Source organism: Gymnodraco acuticeps, unplaced genomic scaffold (assembly GCF_902827175.1).
Source record: "Gymnodraco acuticeps unplaced genomic scaffold, fGymAcu1.1, whole genome shotgun sequence".
Lineage (NCBI taxonomy): Eukaryota > Metazoa > Chordata > Actinopteri > Perciformes > Bathydraconidae > Gymnodraco > Gymnodraco acuticeps.
The window spans coordinates 28,348-56,115 of NW_022991032.1; the positions used below are offsets into that span (position 1 = coordinate 28,348).

Sequence of the window (27,768 nt, forward strand, 5' to 3'; positions counted from 1 at the left end):
GCCCCAAGCAAACTGCTCATGTTCTGCCATTCTTAACACTTGAATGTTCAAAAACGAAGCTAACTCTACCGGTTGTTGTGGGGGATACTTCTGAAGCAATTGGAGTCAGGACTCAATAGGCACAAGGAGAGCTGGAGCTTTGATGGCAAACACTGACGGTTTATTTGGAGCTTCGGCCGGAGAATTCACAAGACATGTCATGTCTGACTACACGGTTGAGATGCCACAATCAATTCTGAAGAACCCTCCTGTAGCTCGAGGTTTTAACTAGTTCAGAGTGTAATAATCAACATTCTTCAATAGACTAAACTGAGGACACTGAATCACATTTATTGTCGCTTACGGCTCGGGGTCATCTACACCCAGAGAAGGAAGTGTTCCAGGTGTCCCACAACAATAACTATCTCTGACCGAGAATTGCCCGGACATAAACTGGTAACAACAACAAAGTGCTTGGGCTGTGAGCAAGAAGAGTGGACTCAGACTGAAATCATGCACGTTTCGGCAGTATCTTTTTGAGGAATGTTTCCAACGGCTTTATCTGACCGCATATGGAGCTAATATTATTGTATTATATATTATATTGGAAAACAAAAACAAACCCAGAAAGAACTGAAGGCCAATTGTCTCTAATTGGATATTAGTGGACAAACTAATTATGTTGGGAACCCACCTACTCAAAAATAAGAATGTGGACTTTATAACTCAAGACTCTTCACAGACTCTCCTTGGTATGCAGCGTTGTTTCCTAATGTTGTTGGGGACTCAAACTAGACAAGTAAGAACATTTTAAACACTATCCTAGTCTGGATGGACACACACAACAATACTGAATAATTCATCCTGTACTCGGTGGGATATTACTCTCTTTGATGCCTGTCTGCTCCACATTCTCCAACATAGTTTCATGACACATGAGTTGCATTGTTTTAGAAACTTATTTTCAATTACATTTTAGTTACTTGAAACGTGTAGATCCTTAATATAAAATAGTCATCTGTTCTTCCACCAGCTATACGAAAACTTGTGGAATATTCATGTAGGTTGTCACAGTTCACTTAAAACTATTTTCCAAAATGAGCATGCTGATGGAGGGCAATTTGATCATAAAGATTGTTGGATAAAGTGAGGATAGAAAGCAACAAAAAAGGTTAATGTTCATAATAATGCTTGTCTTTATGCCAAAACCACTGAGAAAGCTGGAAGCCCACTTCTTAATAGGCCCATATTGCCATATATAACAAATACACCACTTGAAATAGGACATATGTCATATACAGTATATGGTGTAAATTCCTTATGTGGGGACACTTGAATGAAGGTGGATTGAGATCAGTCGCTGGGTGATGCAGCTATAGGACAGTAGATGGCACCGCTGTGCCTTTCTGTGGCCCACACACAGAGACGCGTCCACGTTGTTCCACTGTCTGCCTTCTCTCTAGTTCTCCTCCCTCCTTCCCTCCCCCATCACTCTCTTTCTCTCTCGGCTTACAGTATACATCTATCTATCTTCCACAAGCATCAGAGGTCTCTCCATCAGTTTCCGCGATACTGAGCGCGACTGCAGCGCAAAACATGGCATCTTTGCGCTCCGAAGAACCGCTCTCCTCTGCCGCGCACCTCTGTGTGTTTCTGTTGGTCGCCTCGGCCTGGATGGCACTGCCGGGACCCGTGCGCTGTGACAGCGGGGCTATAAACCGGCGCGGCGGGGAGGACCGTACGTTTGACATGGGCGGCGGAGACGGAGGCTCCCCGCCGGGCATACCGACGGAAGGTGACGAGGAAGCTGTCGGAGGGGAAGGCTCACTCCGCTTCAGGCGAGCACTGTCCCGGGAAAAACAAATGTCCCTGCTTAGCAGCTCGTTCGTGCTTAAAGGGGATGCGACCCACAACCAGGCGATGGTCCACTGGACAGGAGAGAACAGCAGCGTGAGTATCCTATCCCTTAATCGTCCTGTCCCGCCACGATCTGCTGGTGCATGCACCATCCCTATCACACCTCTCTTTGTCACCTTCCACCCTCCATCACTCCAGCAACAGCACACATCACCAGAACAAGTTATTGTTCTTGCAGAAGCTGATGTAGGCACACGCTGCCTGGCATAGCGAATGAGCCACTGTGTGGTGTTTACGCACCCAGGTGGTCCAGCTGCGCACGGTGGAATTTGTCAGGCACCGGTCTTTGATGAAAGATCAAGACTTTTAAAACGTTTTACATGTCAGCGGCCCCATAAATAGACGTGCACTTTCGCTCCAGACTTCCATTACATCACATGGTGGTCCAGGGTCACGAGCCATTGTTATTGTCTGTTTACATTGTGCTGCGCAGGCAAATCAAAGCGTTCAGACTGAAACATAGCGTTTAATCCTTTGTTTGAACCAACCATTATATACTGTAAATATAAATATATTTATTAAAAAATGGTTTTAAATATTAAGTATTTTTTGCTAACATTCAATTATTGAACCGGGGAAGTATCCACTTTGAGAACCACAATAACTCCCACTTTGTATGATGACATTCAAAAGTACAAGGACATGTTTAGACTGTTAGCACAGAGCCAGCACAGCTTGGTGCTTGATTCAGTCACACGAAGCCATGACTAAAATATTCATGAGGAGTTTTGTTCATGGATTTCTGCAATGTCTTGTTTATTTTGGATTGGAAACACAACTTGGCTGATTTACAATTAAATGTATGCTACTTTTAAGCCATTAAGTGTGCCAATGCTATGCTTTGTTCTTCTGCTTCACTGTAAATGGCTCCAAAGTACATTTCAGGAAGCTTATCGAAATAAAGAACATTCAATTCCAGTGCGATTGAACAGGGATGTCAGCTAAGACAACAATACCACAACCTCACATTAGTTACTCAGTTATTATTATTATGCATTTTTCTGTGACACTGAAATAATTCTCGTAGGAATATAATAATAATTGTTCCTCAGGGCCAGGTCAAGTGAGAGCAGCTACACAATGTAAACAAGAGCAGTCTTTGTGAAGGATATTGACAGACGCCAGGGGATGTCAGTGGTAGTGTCTGGTGGGGACATCACTTACAATCAGAGCCTTTTTTGTCAATAACACATTGCTGTTTTACTGGCAGAGGCTGCAGGCAAAAAGTGAAAAACAATCCGACCGTAAAACATCCAATGTTGCCATCATTTAGTATCTGGAGTTCCCCTAAAAATTGGTTGATGACTATTGCGAACATTGCACATTTGCAGGTAACATTCAATGTATTGTATTATCAACATAGTCAAGAGAGATTTTTAAAGCAACCCCCAGCAGCTTTACACATTGGGGGGACCAAATGGTAGCAATAACTTAAAAGTAAAAATGTGTATAAAGAAATCTTGTATATTTGCATTATCAGATTGACCATATGCTCATTTTCACACAGTTTGACATGTGCCTTATTCAAACCAAATAAAACAAGGAGTGTTGGTTTGACATAGCCACTTGAAAGTTGAACAGAAATTGGAGTTCTCCCAACTTTTTGATAGGGGAAAAATAATCTTCAATAAAGCTGTTATTGTGCGTGCCAGTGAGTAGAGAAAAATAAAAGCCTCTGACTAGGCGTTTTCCCATAGCAATGGTTAACTCTCTTTCACTGTTAAGCTGGTTAGCGTAGCTTGTTGATGTTTCCATTGATTCCTAGATGATCTTTTGCGGTCAGGCTGCTTAATGACCTCCCAACTGCCTTGCTGCCTTTGTAGCTCTGGGAATTATAGGGATATTGTCCACCAGTTTTAGTTCCTGCCACCATATGTAGGGTGCTCATCAAAAGTTCACGCCAACTCAAGATCAATTAAACAGAAGAAACATACTTTTTTGGGGGGATGATTTGGTTATTATTTTGGTAATTTGGTTATAACAATTAACACAAGAAACATCAAGGATACATTTATTAAGCAAAAGTTTGTGTTCTTTTCAGTTTAATAACTTGATGCAGTCAAACAAACAAATACACATTTGAGGATAAGGCACTACAATTTAATGACTTTTGAGATTCTAGTTTGGCATTTAAGACTGGCCATTTGAGTGATAAAAGAAATTGACAGTCTTCCAATGGACTCTGGCCTTTCTTTTGATGAACTTCCTTATCGACATTTCTTTGAAAAAATGTTTTAATCGAGGCAATGAGTCTGCAGGGATCCTACAGCACTCAGGCTCTTCCAGACGTATACGTTTGGCTTATCCTCAATTAACTTGCTCTGGATATGTACTTTGAAAGGTCAATGAGACAGAGTTCATCCCAGCCTAATAAACATAGACCAATGGTGCCATTCAATTTCCCACGGGCTGACATTTATGAGTGGTGCCCAGATTGATGGGTGTGAAATATATTTCCTCCTCCTCTCTTGTTTTATCATTTTGCATTTGAGTCTCCAAGATTCCAAATGTAAGTCAATGATGGGGGGGGGGGGGCAACAGGGAAAATAACTTATACCTGTCTGGATGATTGGATGTGATTGCCCTTCAATTTTCATGAAAACATACGTTTCACTTTGTTTTTGTGGCTTCTTTACGGTGATTCAGACCAATCTCTACCTATTTCCATAATCATTGTAATGTTTTTGTTCTGGCCGACTTCAATTTCTTACCAGGCCCCAACGTGTTTTGACAAGAGGATGAATTGTTCATCTAGTTTAATAGTAAAAGTACTGTAATTGAAAACAGCTCTTGTGTATTACCTCTGTCCCTGTGGCAACAATCACCAAGTCACTTTACTTTTACTTTAGCAAGCCTTGATTGGTCAATTGATGGCTTAGATCAGGGGTACTCAAACTTTTTTGTTAAAGGTCCACTCATGAATTTTATACAAGGTCAATGGTCCGGATCACTGCCAGTAAAGTCCCCCCCCCCCCCCCCCCCCCACCCCCGGAGCGGAGCAACGAAACTGAAATTAATTTGAGAAGCAGTTTCGGTGCGCTATGCATGGGGCGCCCTTGAGGGGGTTTCCCGACATGTCGTTGCAGTAAATTAAAGGGTGTTTCATGTTGTCGTAGCTGTGGACCTTGTTAATATATATATATTTTTTTTAAATGTTTACGTTTATTCTGGTTTGTTTTGTGTTTGTATCTTTTATTTGAAATTTATTTATTTATTTTATGTTTTGTGAGCTGAGCTGTGTGATTTTATATTTTATGTATCTCTCTGTACTTTGGTCAGGAGGTTTTAAAGTGCTATATAAATAAAGTTGGATTGGATTAATCTACTTTATTTGAGGGCCCCCTTCTGGTCCAAGCACTTGCCTGTTGCTAAACGGCGCCCCTGTATACACACACACACATTCAATACATACGTATGATGGCTTAAACTAGTGGGATAAATGGCACAGTTTGTCTGTAGCCAATGCATTGAACCTCGGCAAAAATGGCATTAGAAGCATTAGAAAGTCAAGGTAAACTTGCGGTTAACTTAAATGCGTGTCACGCTCGCGCACACAAGTAAATATATGCACGTTCATTCTCACAACGCGTCAGACACAAGAACATATACATTAAAGGGGACCTATCATGCAAAATGCACTTTGTGATGTCTTTTATACATAAACATGTGTCCCCGGTGCGTCGGGGAACTCACGCAGTGTCAGAAAAATAAAACCCTCTCTCTTATCCTCCGTACCCAAATCTTTGAAAAACATGGGGTACAACGAGCGGATACAGATTTGCTGCCGATCTGATGTCAAATCGGCAGCGGACTGATGATGATGCAGAATCTATATCAAAATATAAATGCAACTGAAAATATGTGCCTTTTGTAGAGGTTGTAGATCAACAGGAAGATCAATGGTCACAGCCACAACTCCTCAATTCAAGCAACTCATTATACATGGTATAAGGCATTTTACACTACCTAAAATGCAACTCTTCAGTGTCTTTTCACTGGTTCTTCTCTGGTTCAATGGCAAAACCTTCAAACACCACAACCATTCATGTATTTACTCAAGAAAAAAATCATCTTAACTCAGTCTATTTAGTAGCTTTTCATGACAAAGACACATTTGTAGATTGTGGATTCATTTGTTTTTGTGAGTAATATTGTTCCTGTGTCTTTGACATAATGATTCTCAATATAACTGTAACATTTGAAACAGATATGACATTAAGATAAATGTCTTCTAACAATTTCTACATGAGGCCTTAACATGTAGCCATGTATTACAGGTCTAAGGACATTTAAAAAAGGTACTAGCATCTTATTTTTTAATTATTATTAACTGCCATAGTCATAAACGTGCACACATGCAATGGAAAGGGACCTGACGTGATGCTGTATTTCGATATACCACAAGATATCAGCATTTTGAATGAAGAGAGACTCCACTTGAATTGAAAAGACTCTCTTTGTGCCTCTTACTATCTCTTTTTTATTTTCATTTCATTTCAAACCTTTATTTAGACAGATTTGATAAATTGTTGATTTGCCCCAGGGAACTCTGAGTACTATTTGTCTTCCCTCAACGTCTTTCTACTCCCTGTGATGATGAACAGCATCACTATCTATGTGTGTTTCTTCAAAGTGTATATTTCTACGGCAAGGAAGCAAAACTCAACATTTCATTTATTTCACACGCATACATTTAAAAAAAAAAAAAATTGAAATTCATTGGGCTCGTATGTGTGTGTTTTCTGATCCCTTCTCAGCTGTCCAGCATTAGCCTTAGTGATTAATGATTGTCCCCCTCTTAATGCCAGAGGGAATGATGGGTAATATATGCCACTTACTGGGTTAAGTCTATGGTTAAGAGCCCTCCTGTATTTATATAATTAAAAGTAAAAGAATAACACTGAATTTATGGACTAAAAGGTGTTGAATATATAAAAAGTACAGAAGTAATTGATAATTACTTCATCCACTGAATGTATAGGTATCAGTTATTATGACATGGCTGAGTGACAACAATTTGATAAATGACCATGCAGCGTTTCAAGAAAAAAAATGTGTAACACCAAATTATCTTGGGGGTTTTCATATTAAATTACAACACTATAGTGCAAGAGACATTTAAATTGTTGTTTTAAAAATACAGAAGAAGATGTGTTTTTTGAAACGTGCCAACCCATCCAGGAGATGTTGATGACATTCAGTTTCACATTTTGCTTTCAATCTGTAGAGAATATAAAATGATACCATCTTTCACCCTCAACTTTCCCCCCCTTCCTACCATCCCCTCAGGTTACCTTGCCAACACCACCTTCAGATTGCAAGCATTGTTTTCAGCCAATCAGGTCAAAGGATTATCCGCCTTCAGTATACATTTAATCAAATCATGGCCTTGGTTGAATTCAAATCGAGGGAAGCATCATGTTTTTTAATAAGGCCCTTTATTTGCATGGTAAATCATGGCTCATGCAGGTGAGGTGCTTACACACATATAAGCTGTTCAAAACAGCCATGCTCTCCCTCTCCAGTCACACATGCATGCACATCCACATCCACATGCACATGCAAATCCGAACACACACACTACCTCGGACTCCAGGGTCCTGACTTTACGTGAAAAGCATTTTTTTAACGCTTTACATACTAAACTGACAGTTCATTTGGCCCCTGGAAAATGTTTGCACATGTGAGGAGAGCCTTTTTGTCATTCATGTCTGTCCTCATTCATCCTGCTTAAAGAGACACTCTAAATCCCTGACTATAAATCATCAGACTTGTTTGCCTCCTTTGTCACTTTTTATTGTAAATCCAGCACGGTCTCAAAAAAGTACAGTATCACCACAGCAAGCATGCCACCTACCTTAACTCAATTGAGTGTCTTTTAGCAACATCAGATGGCTCTTCGATTCACATTGAAAATTGATGTGTGCCATTCATTATGCCATGAAGAAGATTTTATATATTGTAAGTCAAGTCCATATTGGTTTTCAGAAGGAACAAAATATATAATTTATAATATGCGAAGAGAACGAGTGGGCGGATGAATTGAACCTACGCCAGATTAAGAAAGGACTCAGCGGTGCACAAGGCTCATAGAGTGACATACAGTAAAGGGTATAACACCAATACATGTTTCCTGATTTAAACGTCAACAATTACTTTCTTTCATAATCCCACATTGGTTTTTTGTCAAAGGAACCAGTGCTACACCACTCCTCCGCTCACTTCACTGGCAACTATAGCTGCGTGAATCCACTCCAAGACATTGGTACTAGTCTATCATGCTTTGAATGGATCCGGTTTCTTTTATATCATGTGCACTTTCCGGCTCTGTTCTCCCGCTACAATAAAAATGGCTGTTAACTACGTATCTTTGGTCCAACATTTTCGAATGAGCTCCCCCTAAATATCAGGAATGCTCAAGTCCACACTTCCCTGACAGACTGAAAACTGACCTGTTTTGACTACTCCGTGATCATTAAACCAAGCACATCAAAATGGTAGTACTTTGCTCATTTGAAACTAATGCACCAGCACTTGAAATGGTTTGTCTTAATTGGACGAATGTATCTGCAGATTCCTGTCTGTGGTTGTGTCTTCATTGTTTATTGCACTTTATCGCCTTGAATCACAGCGTCATGTAAATGTAATGTATTACTACATTTATTTCCAAAATAGGCCTTCTAAAATACAGAACACGTTTTATTTGTTCTCTCTTTCCTGCTTCTGCAGTTTGGCTGCCATGGTTGAAAGTTCATGGGTAACCCACACTGGAATACTGTCCGGTCTTCCAGTGGTTTGGTTCCTGATCCGTATTCAGAGTCGCCACACGTCACTCTACTTCTGCATATTTCATGTATAGCTTTGGCATTAATATATGCCAGTCCTATTGAGGTTGCCAGGTGAGAATCTCATCTCAAGTTTTTTTCCGGGAACAAAGGAAAGGTATCTCATGGGCAGTCCATCGTGCATTTCTGCATTGTTCCTTTCTTTTTTATGGTATTTTCAGGCCTCAAGCAAGACAACTGGACTGGAGGAAAGAGATGTAATCTGGGGGTCCTTCTCACTTCGGTTAAATTGATTCCTTGCGTCCCTCACTTGCGTCGTTTCCCTGCGTTTAGTCCCTCCCACCAGGGAAGCATGGAGAGACGCAAGGAAACCACGAGAAGCAGGGAAATGAGTTTTAAGAGCAATGGGACGTCCTTTCCTCCGGAGCGTCACGTGAAGCGACGTCCATTTGTGATGACGCTGCACAGCTGATCGTCTGACAGCAGCTCTGTCCCCGTTATTTCCACACACACCCCCGCCTCTGTTAGCACACATTTACTGACACAAACATTTGTATCATCTGTTGTAGACCCAAATAAATAAAATAAAATAAGAACTCATTCTCAAAAAAGATAAACGCCATTCTTAAAATGTATAAACGAACAATAGTTAGATTAATATTGATTAGAGTGAACAATAGAAATAAAATAATTGAGAGAAGAAAAAGAGATATGTTATCTATCAAAACCCAGTAAGATTAACATTAATTGGATTGCACACTTTGTTTGTTTGTGTGGATATGTAGCACATTAACATTTTAAATAGCACTTAATGACTGACTGAATGGAAATGACAATAAAAAAATGTAAAACGAAAAAAGCGATCATGAAAATGTTTCCAAAAAATGAATAAAATGATTTTTGCCCACTTTGTTGTTCAGATATATCACATATTTGTAACTAAATGATACATGAATTGAAACAAAACACAGTATAAACTGAGGAGTGAGTCCCGTGAGGTTCATGTGTTTTCTTCACTCCGCTGGGAAACTGCTCTCATGTCAAGAAGCATCAGATCAGTGCATGCACTGCATCGTCCAATCAGTGTGGGATACACAGTAAGGGGGCGGGGCGAGTGTCTGAGGATTTTATCGAAGGATGGTCTGGTGGTTCCTCGAATATAGCTCCTCCATTATCGCTCCTCGCTCCTCAAGATGGCGCAGACAAATCAACTTCCGGTGAGACCGAGACCGAGGAGCGAGGAAATGAAAAATAAGAGAAGTGAGAAAGGGCCTTGGCATTCACCACCAACAATGAAGTAGTAGGACCCCAAACACCAAGAGCTGTCCATAACTATGCCTGTGTATTTATGTCCTGTTAAGCTTAAGGAGAGTCAATTCAATTGTTGGCTTCAGCTGTTTGACTCACCCCTGGGTTACATACTTTAAATATGTAAGAACAATTATTTAAGCATCACATAACAGTGCAAGTTAAAGTAAAGGGGCCAAATGATACTTACAAAATATATTAAATGAAGTTATATACATTTGTCGCAGACAATGGTTACCAGTGCATGACATTAAGGATTTTGGGAGATGGCCCTGTGGGCCATCTAAGCTAATTTACAGATGGCCCTGAGCCCAATAGAGATTGCCCTGAAAAATGCGCGCGGACGAAATGGCACGAAGGGTTTGGGGGGCCTCCGTCCCCCTAGACAATTTAGATTTTTGCAGGTCTTAGATGCTGTCTGGTGCATTCTCTAGACTGCATTATAAGATGAACCACCACAATATTGTATTGTACAATTTCAATTTTATTCTTCATTTCACTTGTTTGTTTGTTCTTGTTTGTGTTTGCTCGCTTGCATGCCCTGGATAGCTATAAGAAACACTTAAGTTGTTGGTCAAGACACTTTCCATCTGATGAAGGCAAATGCCTTCCCAGATGTAAAAAAGTAGAAAACATTACATTCAGTTATTAATGCCAAAACAAACATTATTTACACTGGTATGAACCCTGTTAAAAATGTTTGTAATGTTATCTACTGTAAGTTGGTCGAACGAATGCCTCCTCATCCGGAAGCTGACCGAGCAGACCCCAGCAGCAGTCGAGAGGAGCCGAGCGCATCCGCGAAGCACACAAAATGGCGACGTCATAGTTCCCATTAGCCGGCAAATCTAAATGTCCGGTCAAAATAATTTCCCTTTAGTGCAATACCGCTTCAGTTGCGCCACTTATGTGACAGACAAAAGAGTATGTGACAGACGAGAATAGTCAATTATAATGTCTAACACGTAATGTGGAGAAAGAGATGTCCTGTGTGGGTTGATTGTGCGTTGATCTGTTGGTAATGCCTCGGGGTTCCGGTGGGCATGTAAACAAATGCATAATGCTGCGCTATACTTTGTGGCCTCACCCAGTTGCATAGCGACACTTATTGTTTAGGTGTCTTTTAATAAGCAGGTAGTCATATCATTAGCTAGAACTAGCTGGATCTGATCGATATGGACATAAACGCGAGTGAAGTCTAATCTGACGGGAGAGAGAGATCAGCTGAGCAGGCTGACGAGTGGACACGCAGCTCTGCATGATCACATGCAGCGGTGAGCGGACAAAACACACACGTAGCTATTTTAATTACCTCTCAAACTACCTAAACTAGTTATAGATATGTTTAGTTTTACTGTCGGGTCACTCATTACTGGATCCGCAAGCTGCATGATACTGGCACAATAGATTGCCCGATCGGGCAACCAGCAGGTGAGGCTTCATTGCCCGAGCTAAATACTAGATGGCCCCGGGCCATCGGGCAGTCCTTAATGTCGAGCCCTGGTTACACATGTTTTAATGTTAAAAGTATGATCTGCTCAGGATCTCTAGAGAAAGAAAGTATTGTGGCCTGGTGTTGCAGGAACTGGGATCTTTTGTCAACTATGAAATGTATTTTAATCTGTGTGAACTGAAACTTTGAATTAGCTCTTCTGAAGTGTGAACATGTACAACACTGACTATAACATATCTACATATATATAAATAATACATAGATTGTTCCATTTCTGGCAGTATTTAGCAATTGGAAAAGCTTTTGTTTGGGATAAATGTGTGTGTGAGGGGGTGGTGTGAGATGCGTGAGTGCCTGCCTGCAGCTACTATAGGAGGGGAGCAGTGGGAAAGCTCTGCCTATAGCCCCTCTGAGAGTTATAAAAAAGTGGCCCAGCAGGGTTCCAGTATTTTACCTTCACAGCAACACATTTAGAGATTGGATCTTCTTCCCTCGATGCTAAGCCGTCCCCACTTTCTATCAAAACCGCCCATCTGAACCCCACTTCTCACCAGGGACTATGGTATTTTCAGTGTCCACCTTAAGCCAATTGCAGAACAACAGTATGGATTCCTCCAGACAAGTCATGCGTCAGAACAGAAACATAAGGGGGAAAAAGGATGGTCTGTGTCCTTGGCTATGATTGGCTGAGTCAAATACAAAAATATACTAGCAGTAGAAGGTACTGTCTAGCAATGGTGACCTGTCAACCAAGGTATCAAATTAGAAAACACTCATATGTACTATTGGAAGACAATCACAGATATCTATTCTGTTTTTTAGGTTGGAGGACTTAGATGTGCAGTGCCTCTGGTAAAGCTGGTTGAGTCAACCTATGGTTTGGATTAGGGACCTGAATATTAATTATTATGATTAGTTTGCACTTTGCATAATCCAGATTTTATGAGATGTGTCTCTGTGATAACTTGATGCCTTTTTTAATGTGTTTTGTATGCATTATTTATTCGCTTAAATCAGGGGTGTCAAACTCAGTTTAATCGCGGGCCACATTAGCATTATGGTTGCACTCAAAGGGCCGGTTGTAACTTTAAGACTACTCTATATAAATATACATATATAAAAAATGAAATGAAAATAACTTCATAAATAACTGCGTCTGAAAGCAGAAGTCTAGGGCAAATCATTGAAAGCAAACATTCCACAATTACATCAACACTTTTGAAAGAACATCCATAACATTCATCTGTTTGCAACTTATATATATATATATATATATCAATATTCCAATTACTTGTATATAGACTATTCTGCACAATTTCTATTATATTATATTTTATTTACTTGCACTATTATCTATTTTATTGTGTTGCACTGTTGGTGTGACCCAAGATTTTCATTGTCATAACTACACTGTAGCTATGTACATATGACAATAAAAGCCTTGCATCTTGAATTGTATTGTATATTATATTCTTTGCAAGCTCTTGCGGGCCACATCAAATTAAGTCGCGGGCCGGATTTGGCCCCCGGGCCTTGAGTTTGACACCCCTGGTTTAAGTCAAAATCAATGGCATAAAAGATGTGAAGAAAAGTCAATTCAAAATTATTTTTTGCGTAAAATTGTGGTACATTGATGTTGAAGTTTATTGTGTTAAATTAAATATATATAATAACTCCAACTACACGTTAGGGACATGTGACCATCTTTGTGTAAAACATAACTTTATTATCAGAAAATCATGAAGGCGTGTGGTACAGTGGGGCCAAGACACTTCACCCCAAATTGCTCCTGTGGGGATTGCCCACAGTATTGAGTATGTAATTCGCTCTGGATAAAAGCATCAAACAAGTAATGTAATATTCTACTTTGGTTTAATACTAGTATAATTATTAATTTATAGAGCCGTAATCATATGTGTCCAGTCGGCTGTTTTAGAGCACAAACCCAGAGTCAAAGTTAGCCTTGTCTGCAGTTCAAAGGCATCCTTGCTACCCAAGGTTTACCAGGAATGATGTGCCAATCTCACACACACCTACACACCCAAGGCAACTCGAAGCAGTACAATTGGAATTAGCAGGTGTTGACGGACGTAGAGCTTGGCAGTAATAATTGTTCTCCATGGGAAAAAAGCCTTAACGTTTGTGACTCATGTTGAAGGCAATTAGAGCGCTGGAGTATCAGGAGAGGTGTGGCAGAGTGTGTGGGAGGTAGAACAGGAACGAAGGAAAATTAAAGAAAAAACAATAACTCCACGCTGAGGCCCATTTCATCCAAACTCTGCATGTTCACAGCAGTTGTTTTACAGGAAACAGACGAGGCTGTGTGCTCTGATCTGAAGCTGAAGCTGACAACAATGGAACATCATCTGCTGGGCTCTCAGACTGTTTGCTACCTCCAGCCCCTCTGTCTGTCTCCCTCTGTGTGTCTCCCTCTGTGTGTCTCCCTCTGTCTGTCTCCCTCTGTGTGTCTCCCTCTGTGTGTCTCCCTCTGTCTGTCTCCCTCTGTCTGTCTCCCTCTGTCTGTCTCCCTCTGTGTGTCTCCCTCTGTCTGTCTCCCTCTGTCTGTCTGTGTGTCTCCCTCTGTGTGTCTCCCTCTGTGTGTCTCCCTCTGTCTGTCTCCCTCTGTCTGTCTCCCTCTGTGTGTCTCCCTCTGTCTGTCTCCCTCTGTCTGTCTCCCTCTGTGTGTCTCCCTCTGTCTGTCTCCCTCTGTCTGTCTGTGTGTCTCCCTCTGTGTGTCTCCCTCTGTCTGTCTCCCTCCCTCTGTCTGTCTGTCTGTCTCCCTCTGTCTGTCTGTGTGTCTCCCTCTGTGTGTCTCCCTCTGTGTGTCTCCCTCTGTGTGTCTCCCTCTGTGTGTCTCCCTCTGTCTGTCTCCCTCTGTGTGTCTCCCTCTGTGTGTCTCCCTCTGTGTGTCTCCCTCTGTGTGTCTCCCTCTGTCTGTCTCCCTCTGTGTGTCTCCCTCTGTGTGTCTCCCTCTGTCTGTCTCCCTCTGTCTGTCTCCCTCTGTCTGTCTCCCTCTGTCTGTCTCCCTCTGTCTGTCTCCCTCTGTCTGTCTCCATGTGGTTTACTTTTGCGTGATTGAAAGGAGACGTGTGCATGTGAGCGAGAATAAAGATGCAAAGCAGCGACAAATTGAATGATTGTTTGGAGTGCTGCTTGTCAAACCAGTCGCGTCATGTGATTTCAGGCTTCTGCGGTGAAAACGGAGAGACGGAGTGGCTTACAAAGCCAAGGTGACAGTCAGGCACAAGGATATTAAAAATAGACTCAAATGCACACTAAGTGGGTGATTATGTGGTCTTTAATACGCAGGTGGATGATTTGAATAAGAGCTTTTCAAGTATGGATATGCACCAGCGTTTCTTTAGCTGAGATTTAATTAGGACATCTTTCTTTGGGATAGAATATACTGTGTCAATTATTTAAAATATGAAATGCAGGTAAGTCATAAAAAGGATTAACTGAGAGGGTTGTACAAGAAAATAAGGCTTTTGCTACAGCAGTTCAAATGATGCTCAAAGTACATTTAATAATTTCTGAACACATTTAGGGTTTGAGGCACTTGATGGAAGATCAATGGATTATCAACAGCTTTAGGATCAATCATCTGGACACCATGGACACCGGTGACACATATAATGGCAACACATCCCTGGATTCACGCAGCTTGCATGACTACAAATAATTTATATGGCAGTAAATAATTCTACCCAAGTATTCTGCAATTTAATCCTTTAGCCTCCTCTGTGACGGAGCCAGCACTTTGTTATTGTCATTGGTCTTCTTTATTCTAATCGAAATAATAAGAAGCAGAGAGAAAGCGGTGCAGAAATGAAGGAGTGTCGAAACCTCTTTGGAATAACGCATGTAATCATAGGCAGTGGATCACTCAGGTAATGAGATTCGCAATCCATCACAATGTCCTGAGGAAGACAATCAAACCCCTCTTGCAAACGCAGTCTTTACACACACAATTTCATACTGGCCATATCCAGTTAGGTAATAGATGTCGGCAAAGGAACGCTTGTTTGCTGTGTGTATTCAACAACGGGATTACGTAATCAGAATACAAAAAAAGTAACTAATCAGATTACTTATTAGCAGGATTATTGTCACAAAAAAACAAGCTGTACTGTCCTATACTTTAAGTTGGAATTGATACGCCTACTGCCCGAAATGTCCTTTTTTAAATGAAAGTTGAGGCACCTTTATGTCAAGCACTCAAATAAAATAGAGTACGTGATCTTAACTGTATGTATTACACTACAACGAAGCATTTTCCATTAGCTACAATTTAATTTTTGCTTCTTTAAAACAGTGTTGTTAACAGTTTTCAAGTGTAATGAAAGGCAGGTTTTTCTAGAGCCATACCAATGAGTGAGCACCGTTTCTGAGATGGCTTTTTGAGGCTTCAGACCTTTTTCTTTGTCAAAAGACCTATAGTATTTACTTAAATTCAACGCGAATATCTTTGCAGTATGTCTTTCCCTATGCATTGTAAAAAGTAACTCAGTCAGTGACGTCATTGTAAGAAAATTCATTAGTACATAAGTCATCAATACTGTATATTTAATTGTGAAATATGAAAATGTACCCTTCTTTGATACCTATGCGTGTCACTGCATCTGTCCATTCCAGTAATCCATGGAAAGAGGACATTCTTTCCTGCAGTGTTACAGCCTTGTTAAACCCTTTCCCCAGCTTCTTCCCCTGTTAAACTTCATCTTTCTCACAGTCCCTTTCTCTACCCTTCCTGCTTCTCCAATTCTCCAATCAGTGAAAGACACTCAGTCAGTCACTTGCCATTCACAAGCAAAAGGGACACAACGTCTGATTGGCTTATATTACTCTTTTGACTGATTTTGTTTGCTTACTTTATCTCTGTGTTGGTTTGGTGGCTCTGCTAGTGTTTTGATTGTCAAATGAAAAAGATAATGGGAACTTTTTCTTCCCTTTCTTTTTGACTCTTTCCCCCATAAATCCCGTTATTGGAAATGTCCTCCAACAGCTCTGCCCGTTGCCAAAAAAGCTGCCCTTATTTCCAAGTCAGCTACTGATACTGGCCCAACACTCAGCATGTTTTGACACACTGAGTAGGGAGTATGTGTGTTGCAGAAACGAGGTGTTATGGCTCTTGCTCTTTACATCCGTCACAATGGCTGCCAAAATCCCCATGACCTCATTCTCATTAGCCCTGCTTCTAGTAAAAAGAGCTAGGCTGTGGCTCATTGGCGATGAGCACCGCTCCTGAATGGACGTCGCCCACTGCATTTAAAAAAAGGATGGGACATTGTTGATCGCAGTGCAAAGCGTGCACAAAGTCTGCTCATGTGTAAGGTCTTAATTCAACTGAGCAGTGGACGGTTTCTCAACATTTGAGAAATGTTGGACCTTGCAGCCATGCAGAATACTAATGCAGATTTCCCACTCAAACTAATAAGAGGTAGCTTGAGACTGATGGCAGGGTTGTCGAGTCAATGTGCAGACAACTTTATAGGCTGATAAGATGTTTTGCATTTTTAAACATTTTATCAACTTAGCAAACTGTCCTATACCAGAAACACTGCATTTTGCAGCATTTTGAAATGTGTTTCTGTCCTTGAAGACTAGGATAAAAAAGATAAATCACCAGGCTTGCTGCTGGTTAGAGAGAAGATATAATAAGATAATGAAGAATGATGAAAAATTTCCCGTCTCGAAAATCTCTCAAAACTCTCTACAATTTTTCTTTCTTGGGGAATCTTCATATTGATCCATATCCATATGAGATTCAAAGCTTAATCAAAAGAAGCCTTACCTGGGGCTGATATCCATCTGGATGATAAGTAGCGGCCGACTCATCTGACTCCCACCATGCATCTCTTCCGTCTGACCTTTGACCTTGCCATATTCCAGGTCTCGATTGTTCAACACAGCAGCTTTAAAAAAAAAAACACACACACAAGAAAGCAACACGAGCAAAGCATGATTGGGAATTATGGAGGAAACAACCTTATGTGAGTGACACACTTCAATTAGCCTGTTGACACCTGACGTGAGACCTTGCGGTTCTACGAGTGCTGTGAAGATCTCTCTGGTGGACAGATACAAATAATTAGACAGATATAGGGATAGGACACAGAATGTTAAATAATGCTGATAGGGGTGAACACCTGCGTCAAATCTATATTACTTTATAATAGTGGGGGTTGGGAGAAAATCTGTATTATAGGACTTGAATGGAAAGGGGAAGAAAGAGGCCTTGTTGTCAGCAGCTGCACGGAAATAATGAATTGCCAAAGTTTCACATTAGTATTTATATGCAGATACATTTCCCTTGTGCATAGAGAGGGGTGTAACAAATACCAAAGAAGCCAGGGCAGTTTTGCTCCACTGTGGACTGGAAACATTCACACCTTAGCTATTTATTCCCACCAATGCCCGACTTGCATTCCCGCATTTTGCTGTGCTAGGGCCCCATTGTAAAAAAACATCTTCCACTTGCTTTTTCAATTTGAGACACAATTCAGATAGATAGAGCCCTGTGTCAGAGTACAAATCATCCCAGTGTGTCGGAGGAAATTGAATTTTCTATGAATACGTGATTGGCTGTTATGTTGTGCCCAGCATGCGATGCAACTAATCCTCAACGGTTGTGTTTGTGGCGGGGTGGGTCGCGACAGCTGCAAATGCAAGCATGCACTGACATGCCATTACATTCAAAACACACACACACGCAATATACACACACACACCCACGGCAAGACGCACGTATTTGATGACACGCTTATGAGAAACGGAACCCCAGAGAGTCACAATCACACACTCGCAGCATGTCTCCTGCAGCTGCCTGTTTGTGTGTGACTTCAGAGCATGCTGCACGCACATGTTGCTGCAACTACAACCTGCTGTACGCATGTGTGTTGTGTGTATTCATTTATGTTTGATGGTTTGCTGCCCCAATAGCTGTGACTCTCTCTGCGGTCACATTTACAAACCACTTGTGGGACCCCAGTGTATCAACAAACTGCAGTATCAATGCCTGTCATCAGCACTCATGTTAAGGGCCTCTTGAATTCCCACTCTTCAGTCTTTTACATAATGGACACCCTTTGTAGTCGATGCCCCTTTGTTATGAGACGATATCATTTTCCTGTAATGAGTGTACATACAGACGAGCTACTGCCTTTATGCTTGTCCTATATGTTAGACAAAGGCTGGTGGATGAGTCACTTGCACATAGACACCTTACAAATACACACCTATTGTACCTAAGCAGACACAGAAACAATGAAAATATGTTTTTTTGTTTTGAATACTACATGTAAAGGGCTACCAACCCACTGGCAATGATTGTGAGACTCACACAAAACCTTGTTTCACACAAAGTGGAACTTAAAAGTAAAGAGCAGATATAGCAAAGCCCATCAATTAAGGCCCTAAGCATAAGCACATGGCAACTGAAACAAGTAATGTAGTTGAGCAAATGATAAAGTAATAGTATTGGAATTATTTCATACCAGTTATTTTTTGTATAACTATATTAAATAGATAAAGGTGTCCCTTGGAAATAGTTGTTTACTTTAATGGTGACTATCTAAACACTCACGGAGCCTTAACGGGAACTGGTTTTGAGGGAAAGGGGTAAGAAAGTCCTTTACCTCACCTGAGCCAAAGTTATCACTCTCTCAGTCTGACAGGAGAGAACTCGACCTCCACCCTCCTGTAGAAACAGCTTCTCATAACAGTCAGCGCAGCTAGCTAGCACCAGATGCTAATGAAAACAGCAATCCGTGTAACTGGTGCGCGCTCTCTCTCGATCGCTCATTCACACAAAATGCGCTCGTGCCACACATATACAGAGCAGATGGGGGGCGCTACAGTGTATGGACGCTGCATGCAATGTACTCTAGGCCTAGGTCTGTTGCTGTTAGTTAATATGTATAATGAATGGTATAAGTAAAAAACATATATAAAAAATAGTTCAAGTTAAAAAATTTGAATGTATTGTTTTCTTCACCCCCTATTTAAAGCACCCCCCATGGATGGATGTGCCCTTAGTAATCACCTACACTGCCTGTGCCATGGGCCAGTCCTGAGTTATGGAGATACGTTTATATGCAAAAAACACTTTATGACCACTAAATAGCAAGTCAAAAATTAAATGGTATGCACTTCTAGCTGCACATAGTGGATGTTAGCGCAAAGCTTCAGCAGCTAGTTTGTTAGCCAACATATCCATTGACTTTAATGTTGTGGAGGACATGACCTACAAACAGGTTGAGTGAAATGCACCCCCCCTTCTCTGTGTGACGCACCTGCTACTGAATTGCCTTGTTTGTAGTCTCTGATGTGGTTTTGTTGCTTACTGTGTGCTGCTGGCCTGGATATAGCTTCACCTTTAGTCAGTCTGAAGTAGTGGTTGTAATGGAGTTGTTGAACACAGAACGTGTAGGGCCAGGTTAACTGAATGATGAGATTGAGAGCTAATATTGGAGAGGACTCACATGCGTGGCGCAAGAGAGATGAACATAATTTAAACATTTCTTAAAGCAACATTAACTCAAATGTTTGATTATCTGTACTGAAACAATTTACAATGTTTATTTTATAACTTATATAAACATGATTGATAAATACATGTTGTCTAGTCATTAATTCACTCTATTTCAAATTACAATTGGCTACATTTTGTGATATTGAGTTGCTGCAGGTACCTCTGCTTCAACACCACCCATAGCAGATTAATATGCCATTCATCATGCGGGAGGAGTAGACTGACCATTTTCTTGTGGCTCAGTTGTTTACAAAGTGTTCATAGATCTGAATATCAAAGAGTATTAAAGGGCAATGATTCCCATTTGATTGCACATTTAAAAATGAATATCTGTGCCTTGTAAACAAATGTTTGCGCCTTTCCAGTTTTATTCAGATAATCCATTGGTGTTTTAATATTGCATTTATAAATAACCAGTTCAGGAAAACATTGATGTCTTATCACTTTCCTTCTTTTTGCTCTCTTATTGTCTTAAAATCGAATTGCTGAATGTTATTCTAGGCTCAGTTAGGAACAGTTGTAGCATTTCCTCGCAGGGTTTTTCCCCTCATTTGTCTGTCTTGTGAAGTACACCTCGGTCAGGACGACACCTAATATATTTCCGAAGGGAAACCGGTTAAAGAAGTTTGAAAAACGTACTGTCAGTGTGTTTGTGTGTTCACTGCTTAGGGGTGATTGTGCTTGATTAGCTGAGTGGACAGTCAAAGGAAACTATCCATAGCTCAGGAACGTTTGGATGTATCTGCCAGGAACCAATACAACACTGAAAATTAACTCGCCTTCACAAACCCACATAATATCCTATCATTATCGTCCCACAAGCATTTTAAAACATAAGTAGCAGGAAAAATCCAAACAGGACATTCCATATTAGACTTTCATCTGCCGTTTCAACTCTCACTCTTTTTCCTGTTGTGGGTTTTGTCCCTTGTACCAAGCTAGACAATGAATTGTAACCTGGCACGTCTGGGAGAACAGAGGGAAAGGCAAACAGTGAGAGAGGCAGAAAGGCATACAGTGAAAGAGTGAGACACTCGTAAGAGTTTTCAGGGATGTCCAAACACGGAAAAGAGGGGGTTGTTAATCTGATAATTGTATCTGGGCAGAATGACTCTTCCTGGACTGCATCGTGGCTTGTCATCTATCAAGCCTCGGCTCTCCTGTAATTACATATTCTTCATGTGGATTCAACTGGGGAGAGCAGGCCAAGCGGAGAGGGTTGGTCAGCACATTGAGGCGTGGGATGATTGGAAAAGAAGAATCAAAAGAAGGATTTTTTTACTTTGAGATATGGGAGAGATGGAGGATAAAGGTAGAGAGAAAGGGGGTGAGGTACTGTACTGTGGGTCACTAGCCTTTTGTGTCCGCACTGAGATAAGGCTGGATAGGATTTCAGAGGCTGCTTTCAGATGCCCTTTTACTTTTGTTGTTAAGCTGGATGCAATTACTTTCTCATGTGTCCTTTACTTTGTCGGCGGCACCTCAGGTAAACTTGAGTGTTAATGTTGAACCGGAGGCAAGTTGAAGTCGTAAATATCTGTGTACTGTTTGTACACTCAGTCAACCAATGCACAGACTGAATTATAGCTTTAGTAAGCAACAACATGTGTTTTTGTGTGGGTGACCCCTTGGACTGATCTTTCTCCATTATTTAAGCAGGTATAATAGATACAGTGATCATATGACAAATATGAAAAGGGTCTTTTCAAGGCATGTACGCACAGAGTAAAATCTGCTCTCCTCAGCTTTAAAACAACAGATTCATTTACAAAATGAAGTGAAGTTATATTAACGAAATCATGGGATGTTTGTTCACAAACAGTCAAACTAATATTTAAAATAAAAATATCATGGTGGATTTTTCTTTGGTCATTTAAGTTAAAAGGAGGAAACAATCCCCAATATAGGCACAATAGTTTTGTCAAGCTGAAATATTTTATGAACACATCTTGAAAACTGTAATTTTGTGATTTTAAGATTGGGGGTTACGGTTCGGCCATTCTGTGTAAAATCCTTCCGAGTAAAAAACTCCCCAAAAATATATTAGAAGCCCCTTAGCACCATATACTGTGCCACATAGGCTATCTGTCCAATAACCAGTGGTTCATCACAGGCCAGGCTGGGAGGAAATAATCTAAAAATAAAGGTCATCATCAGAATGTGCTCAGTTGCTCTGACCCTCATCTGCTCTGGCCTATTTTGTTCTGATGGTGCCTCCTATGTGAACTCTCTCAATCCAGTAGGACACGTCCACTCCACAGCCATAGCCTTTTCCCAAAAAGAGCTGTTGTGTAGAGCTTTGTGTGTTGACCCTCAAATGGGTGCACATCCTAGAGAACACTGAATCCCCTTTGTGAACTCATCCATGTGGGTCAGATGAAGCCTGACAAGCTGCAAAACCAAACGCAGAAGAGGCAGCGTGTTGTATATGGGCTGTTTCCAGACCATTCACCTCTAAGGGGGATGTGACCCTGGAAGTAAAAGGGCTGATGGACTAGCTTGAATACAAATCAGAAGCCTTCTGGTAATGTCTCTTTCAGACAAAGCCTCAAAAGTTGTGATCAGATTGACAAACTTTGAAGAAAAGTATGTAATGAAACGGCAGTTTGTTTCTGGCATTCACCGTCGCCGGAACTGTCTACACCCACGTTTGAGCAATTAATCCGCAGTTTGTTTTGTTCTCAAATGAAAGGGATAGGCATATTTGCAGCAGGCAAAAAGAATCGCATGTGTTTCCAAAGTAGCTGAGCAGCTGTGGAGGTTTATGTGATGTGATGTCATGTCAGCAGATTGTGCTCTGCATTGAAATCTGTAACCCCCCCTACGTCCAGGTGTGCTCGTTGAATCATCTCAGCTGAAAAGACACTCGTTGAACAACTGTTGAATTTTAGTGGTCTGAGTATTTTGGCACTCAACATCTCTACTTATCCATACATATCGATGTCAGCTCTCTTTTCTGAAACGACTGGGTCAGACTGTGTGGCTACGTCTGTTCATATTTATACAGGTGAATTACCATTCACTGTTGACTCTGCTGACTGTTATCATGACAACGCCATTTGTGCTGCAGCTCCGTCCACCACCCTATTCATCTCTGGTTTATTAAATGGGGATTAGCTGTTTTAGCAGAATCCTTGTCGCAGCTCGGATCCATAGAAAGCTCCCTCAAAGAGCAGAGCTTTTGCCACCAACTGTAAAAATGTGTCTGTTTTCTGTATAGGTTTTATATTCTTTGAGTGCTTGCACTGACGATACAATGTTTTAATGTCAATAAAAACATGCACATTGCTGCTCTCACTCCAGTCATTCATTTTTAATTATGATTTGACATATCAAAGCCATCTGTAGCCCTTCATGGTCGGGTCTGGACTGAAAAGCAGCCGTCCTTGATGCGCAGCTTTGTGGGAACAACAGAGGAAGTAAAAGGGTCAGTTTTTACTTTTGGCGGAGACCGTGCCAGCTCTTTCACAATGCCTTGGAAACTTAACACTGTCTGTGACATTTACTAACTGTGGCGGAGTGTAGCCCCTGTACTGCTTGAGGAGGGAGGTTTTTCCCAACACTTTTTTGTGTGTGTATTGATCAATTTCCTGGATCTGTGTTGACAGTGTTTCTGTGTGTAAACCTGCAATTTTCTCTTTGCTTTTCTGAGACTATAATCATCTCATCATTGGAGGTGTATTATTCACTGCAGGGCTGAGTGATCAGGGGAACACAACAGATGCAGATTGTAAACCATCCACTTGTCAGAAGTCTGCTCTTCAGAGCTTAGGGTAAAGACATTAAATGGGGGGGGGGGGTCGATTCTCTGCAGGTCAATAGATCAGTTGTCCTGTAATCTTCAATGTAGCTTGCTCTAATGTTGTTGTAGTATAGGCTTATACTTTAGTTTTGTAGCCATTAAAAAGTTTATCCTTTTTTGATTTTCATATTTGTAATTCAAAGGTCTTCAACTATTGGATTCAACCAATACATTTTTGTTTTAATTGTATCATTTATACATAGGTTGCTAAAACACAAAAATCACACAAAATATACAGTGATATTAATATATAATATTGGATGTTGGACACTAGACACATACTTTGAGTAAGTCATTGTAAAGAACATGATTCCAAAATGAGCCCAAACAAGCCTAACTTCAGTGTTTCCGCTGAACTAACGTTATGCTTCATAGCCTGTTCTGTTAATATTTGCTCAACTCATCTGTCTTTACATATTAAGCCCTTCAAGCAAATGTTTGACTTGGTGTTTCACTTCACAAGTAAATACAAAACTACAAGACTACAGACTGTTTGACCGCAACCTATTGCAGTACAGGGTCATTACTTCCTGGTCTGCTGGGCGAGCCTAGTATTCTTCGTGTCACATGGAGACATCATTCAGACTCTTCTTCTCCTTGGTTCAAATGAAGCACCTCGGTTCGTGGTGAGGTCAATGCCGCATTGTTAATGATGACATGGGGGTTAGTTGAAGAAAGGGGGGATTGGGGGGTGACGGCAGCTGCAATCCCCGAAACCAAGGCACCTTCAATCCCCCGTGACAAGCTCCCCTCCAGACAATTAATCTTTGTAGAAACTGGAACGGCTCTACCTTTCCTACCTGTCCAGTAACACCTGTAATTAGTGTGGAAGACCTTGTGGGCCATGGGTAATTATAACCGAGCTGAGCTGTGATGATAGCACCTGTGGAGTGAACCGGAAAAAAATCCTGAAAGCGATTTTCTTCCCTTCAAGGATGGATACATGTGATAACAGAGGTCTCCTCCTTGCTTAAACTTTGCTTAAAGTCTTGGGAGGTGAAGTTTTATAAAATGACGGTTTTGTTCGTGAATTGGAGACATAGTCTTCCCCTTTGCTCTTACATAGAATACCCTTACAGGTGTGTTCATTGTCTTTTATTAAAATTCAGTGCGTGCGGCTTTTGTGGGTGAACCTTTGCCTGTCTTTTGCCTGCTGTGTACTCCTCAGGTGTGTCTTCAATTATTTTCTTGACATTTACAATCCAGCAGGAAAGGACAGATTCACTCCCACGTGCAGTTATGTTTATTTATAGTATATTGAAGAAAAGGTATTTCTATTCACATTTTATTTCACTGTTGAAAATATTTCCTGCCCTATTATTTTAAGCGCAGCAGTGTCCGTTAGCAGAGGCTTGAAGTAAGAACACCATTCCTTTGAGCATCGAAGCATTTTAAATGTGTCTGCTTGATCGTGACAGTGATTACAAGTTGTTGCGGACAAAGGAGTGTGAATGAAAGCTCACGGCGTTCGAGTAGTGTCTGCCTTTATGACTATCTGCCAGCATGAACTGTCTTGAGTAAATGTGAATGATACCCTATCCCGCCATGCATGTAAATGGAGGAATTGTTTAGTTGTACAGTAAAATGTGACAATTGAAAAAATGAGAGAGAGTAGGAAAAGAGCGGTGGAATCTGACATGAATAATACACCTGCATTTCAAAGAGGCACAGTACCTGCCCAGATAGTCCTGCTGATACTCCAACAGAATGAATATGCTAATAGGAATTATGCCATGCAGCTCCTGCGTGGATGTTAAATATACCATGTTGTGAGAAACAATAGAATGTGCAAACAGTGAAACAGTGCCAGACCTCGGCAAATGTGGATTAGGTCACCCGAGTCAGCAGAAAAAGATATAAAAGCTGTCAATACACAGGTATACGGGAATTATTTATTACTCAAGTGTATTCCATCAAAGGCCATTTAAACACGATACTTCTATATATTAAGTGCATAGAAGTACAGTAGGGGTATACTTTGACAGAATCACATACTGTCTGTCACAAACTGCCAGTTCCCATGGATTCTCCAGTGGCATTTGGCTCTTCGAGGCTTAATAATGTCGCTAATGACTGTCACTAGTGTTTGATTAAACCCCTGCCCTGGCAGCCCAGGGGCTCAGGTGTACTGGCTGTAATTAACACATGGTAATTAATTTACTGAGGTGCAGGGAGAGGATAAGGGTGCTCCAGAGGTTAAAAAAGCACTTGTTACAGGAGATGGAATGAGCTATGTAGCAGCGCTGCACTGTGAGTCAGACGTAAAGGGATGCCTTCAAATTCCCGGCAGGTGAATCCTTTTAAACCCTTAGCATGGCCTTCCAATCCTCTGCGTCATCACTGTGAGAAGTCACTGCCTCGACTTTGAATTCACATAAATGTATTTCGACTGAGAGTTTTCCAAGTTTGGTGAGTCAGCTCTGAAAGGTTCTCTTCCCCTAATTCAGATATTAAATGTGGTCAGAGTGTGTGGCGTTTACATCTTGAAATGTAATTATTTTCATTCCCAAAAGACAGTGAATGTGTACTATTTTCATGCATTTTGTTGAATCTGATACTCGGAGAATCACACCTCATTGCAGTCACTTGAAGCATGAAATGATCTCGCCCCAACTGGCAGGTTTTGTAAAAATACAAGCAGCGCTGTCTAAAACTAAATTCAAGTCTAAATTAAATGGACACTATGTACAGTGATACTCATTGCCTTTTTTCTTATAGATACAATAAAGAGAAGCAACATACTTGACAGGGAACCTGCTTATGATAACCTTGGCATGGGTTAAGACCTGAGGGTCAAAGGTTATCTCTACTTTATTTGCAATTCCTAGCACATTCCTGTATATGGCAGTGAAAGGAATGAATTCAAGGTGTACGTGTGTTTGTAAGGTAGGATTGATGGGTTTGCAAAGCAGAGAATAAAGCAGATATATTGTAATCGTGCAAACTTCACATACAGCCTTTAACGTCCAAACTTTCTACCACATATCTGCTGTCCCTGTTCAGTCTGTATATCCTTATTTTTCTAGTTTTCTTTTTCTTTCTCAGACCTTTCTCTAGGTCTGTCTCACAACTTTGTATTCCTCCGCCTCCACGTTTACTCTCCTCTCCCCTTTAGCTCTTTACTATCTCAGCTCCAATCTTCTAGCATTTATATCTCTGCGTCTAAATCTTTATTTGACATCATTACATGTCCTCTTTTCCCCTTTTTTCATTGTTCTTTGATCAGGGATACACACGTGTCATTCACAAACATACACATGGCATTGGCAAACACATGGTTTGCTGTGGAAAGATAAGAGGTGTTTGGAGATTAGCCCAGGGAGTGTTGTCTTAAGCAGGCCAATATGAAACAGGATATAGAGGAAAACAGTGGGTACACATTTCTGATAGTTAGCCACCTCAGCTAACACAGGTTTATGTACACCCCTGCTGATAACCAACTCAGCTAACAAACTGATGGGCAATTGTTTGACAGTAGACACATCTACTAACTGTGATACTGTAGATAAAGCATTACTCTGAGTCCAGTGGTGGTGAAGGTATCCTCAGGCAAAACCAACCCATCCAGAATGGATACAATTTGAGACTATTGGTTGTAAAGGTGTCCATCAAAGAAACAGTAAAAGGACACATTAAACCTGGACACTTTTGTAAAAGCATAACTGTGCAGGTCAAAGGAATGGATGGAAACACTCTGTGGTATTTGGGTGTAAGGTATCTTAGTGGTAATAGGTCCAAGATATTTTAGAGGGATATTAACACAGTTATCTTGCATGTCTAAATAAGCCACTTGTTGTTCTGCCTCCATAGTCCTGGGTTATAGATTGTTTCGTTCAAACGTATTCCCATAAAATGTATCCACACAGCTGGAATGATTGCTGCCTTTTTAGTATGAAAAGTAACTCCATGCTGAAGAGATGATCCAGTTACAGACTGTAATAAATGCATTAAAAGTTGAGACTAATTTAGTGTAATGGTAGTCATTGTCTTT

The 27,768-nt window shown here is 40.9% G+C and overlaps 1 protein-coding gene across 7 annotated transcripts in view; it reads left to right on the plus strand.

Moving 5' to 3' along the window:
- The first annotated feature begins 1,460 nt into the window (after positions 1 to 1,460).
- sorcs2 (sortilin-related VPS10 domain containing receptor 2) overlaps positions 1,461 to 27,768 on the plus strand; it is a 277,213-nt gene continuing 250,905 nt past the window's right edge. For 5 of the 7 annotated variants that reach the window (XM_034236374.1, XM_034236373.1, XM_034236377.1 and 2 more), the window contains exon 1: positions 1,461 to 1,929. In XM_034236374.1, the coding sequence (XP_034092265.1) occupies positions 1,576 to 1,929 (354 nt within the window). In that variant the 5' untranslated portion in view covers positions 1,461 to 1,575. The remainder of the gene's footprint in view (positions 1,930 to 27,768) is intronic. The other 2 variants (XM_034236375.1, XM_034236376.1) reach the window with 1 other exon arrangement.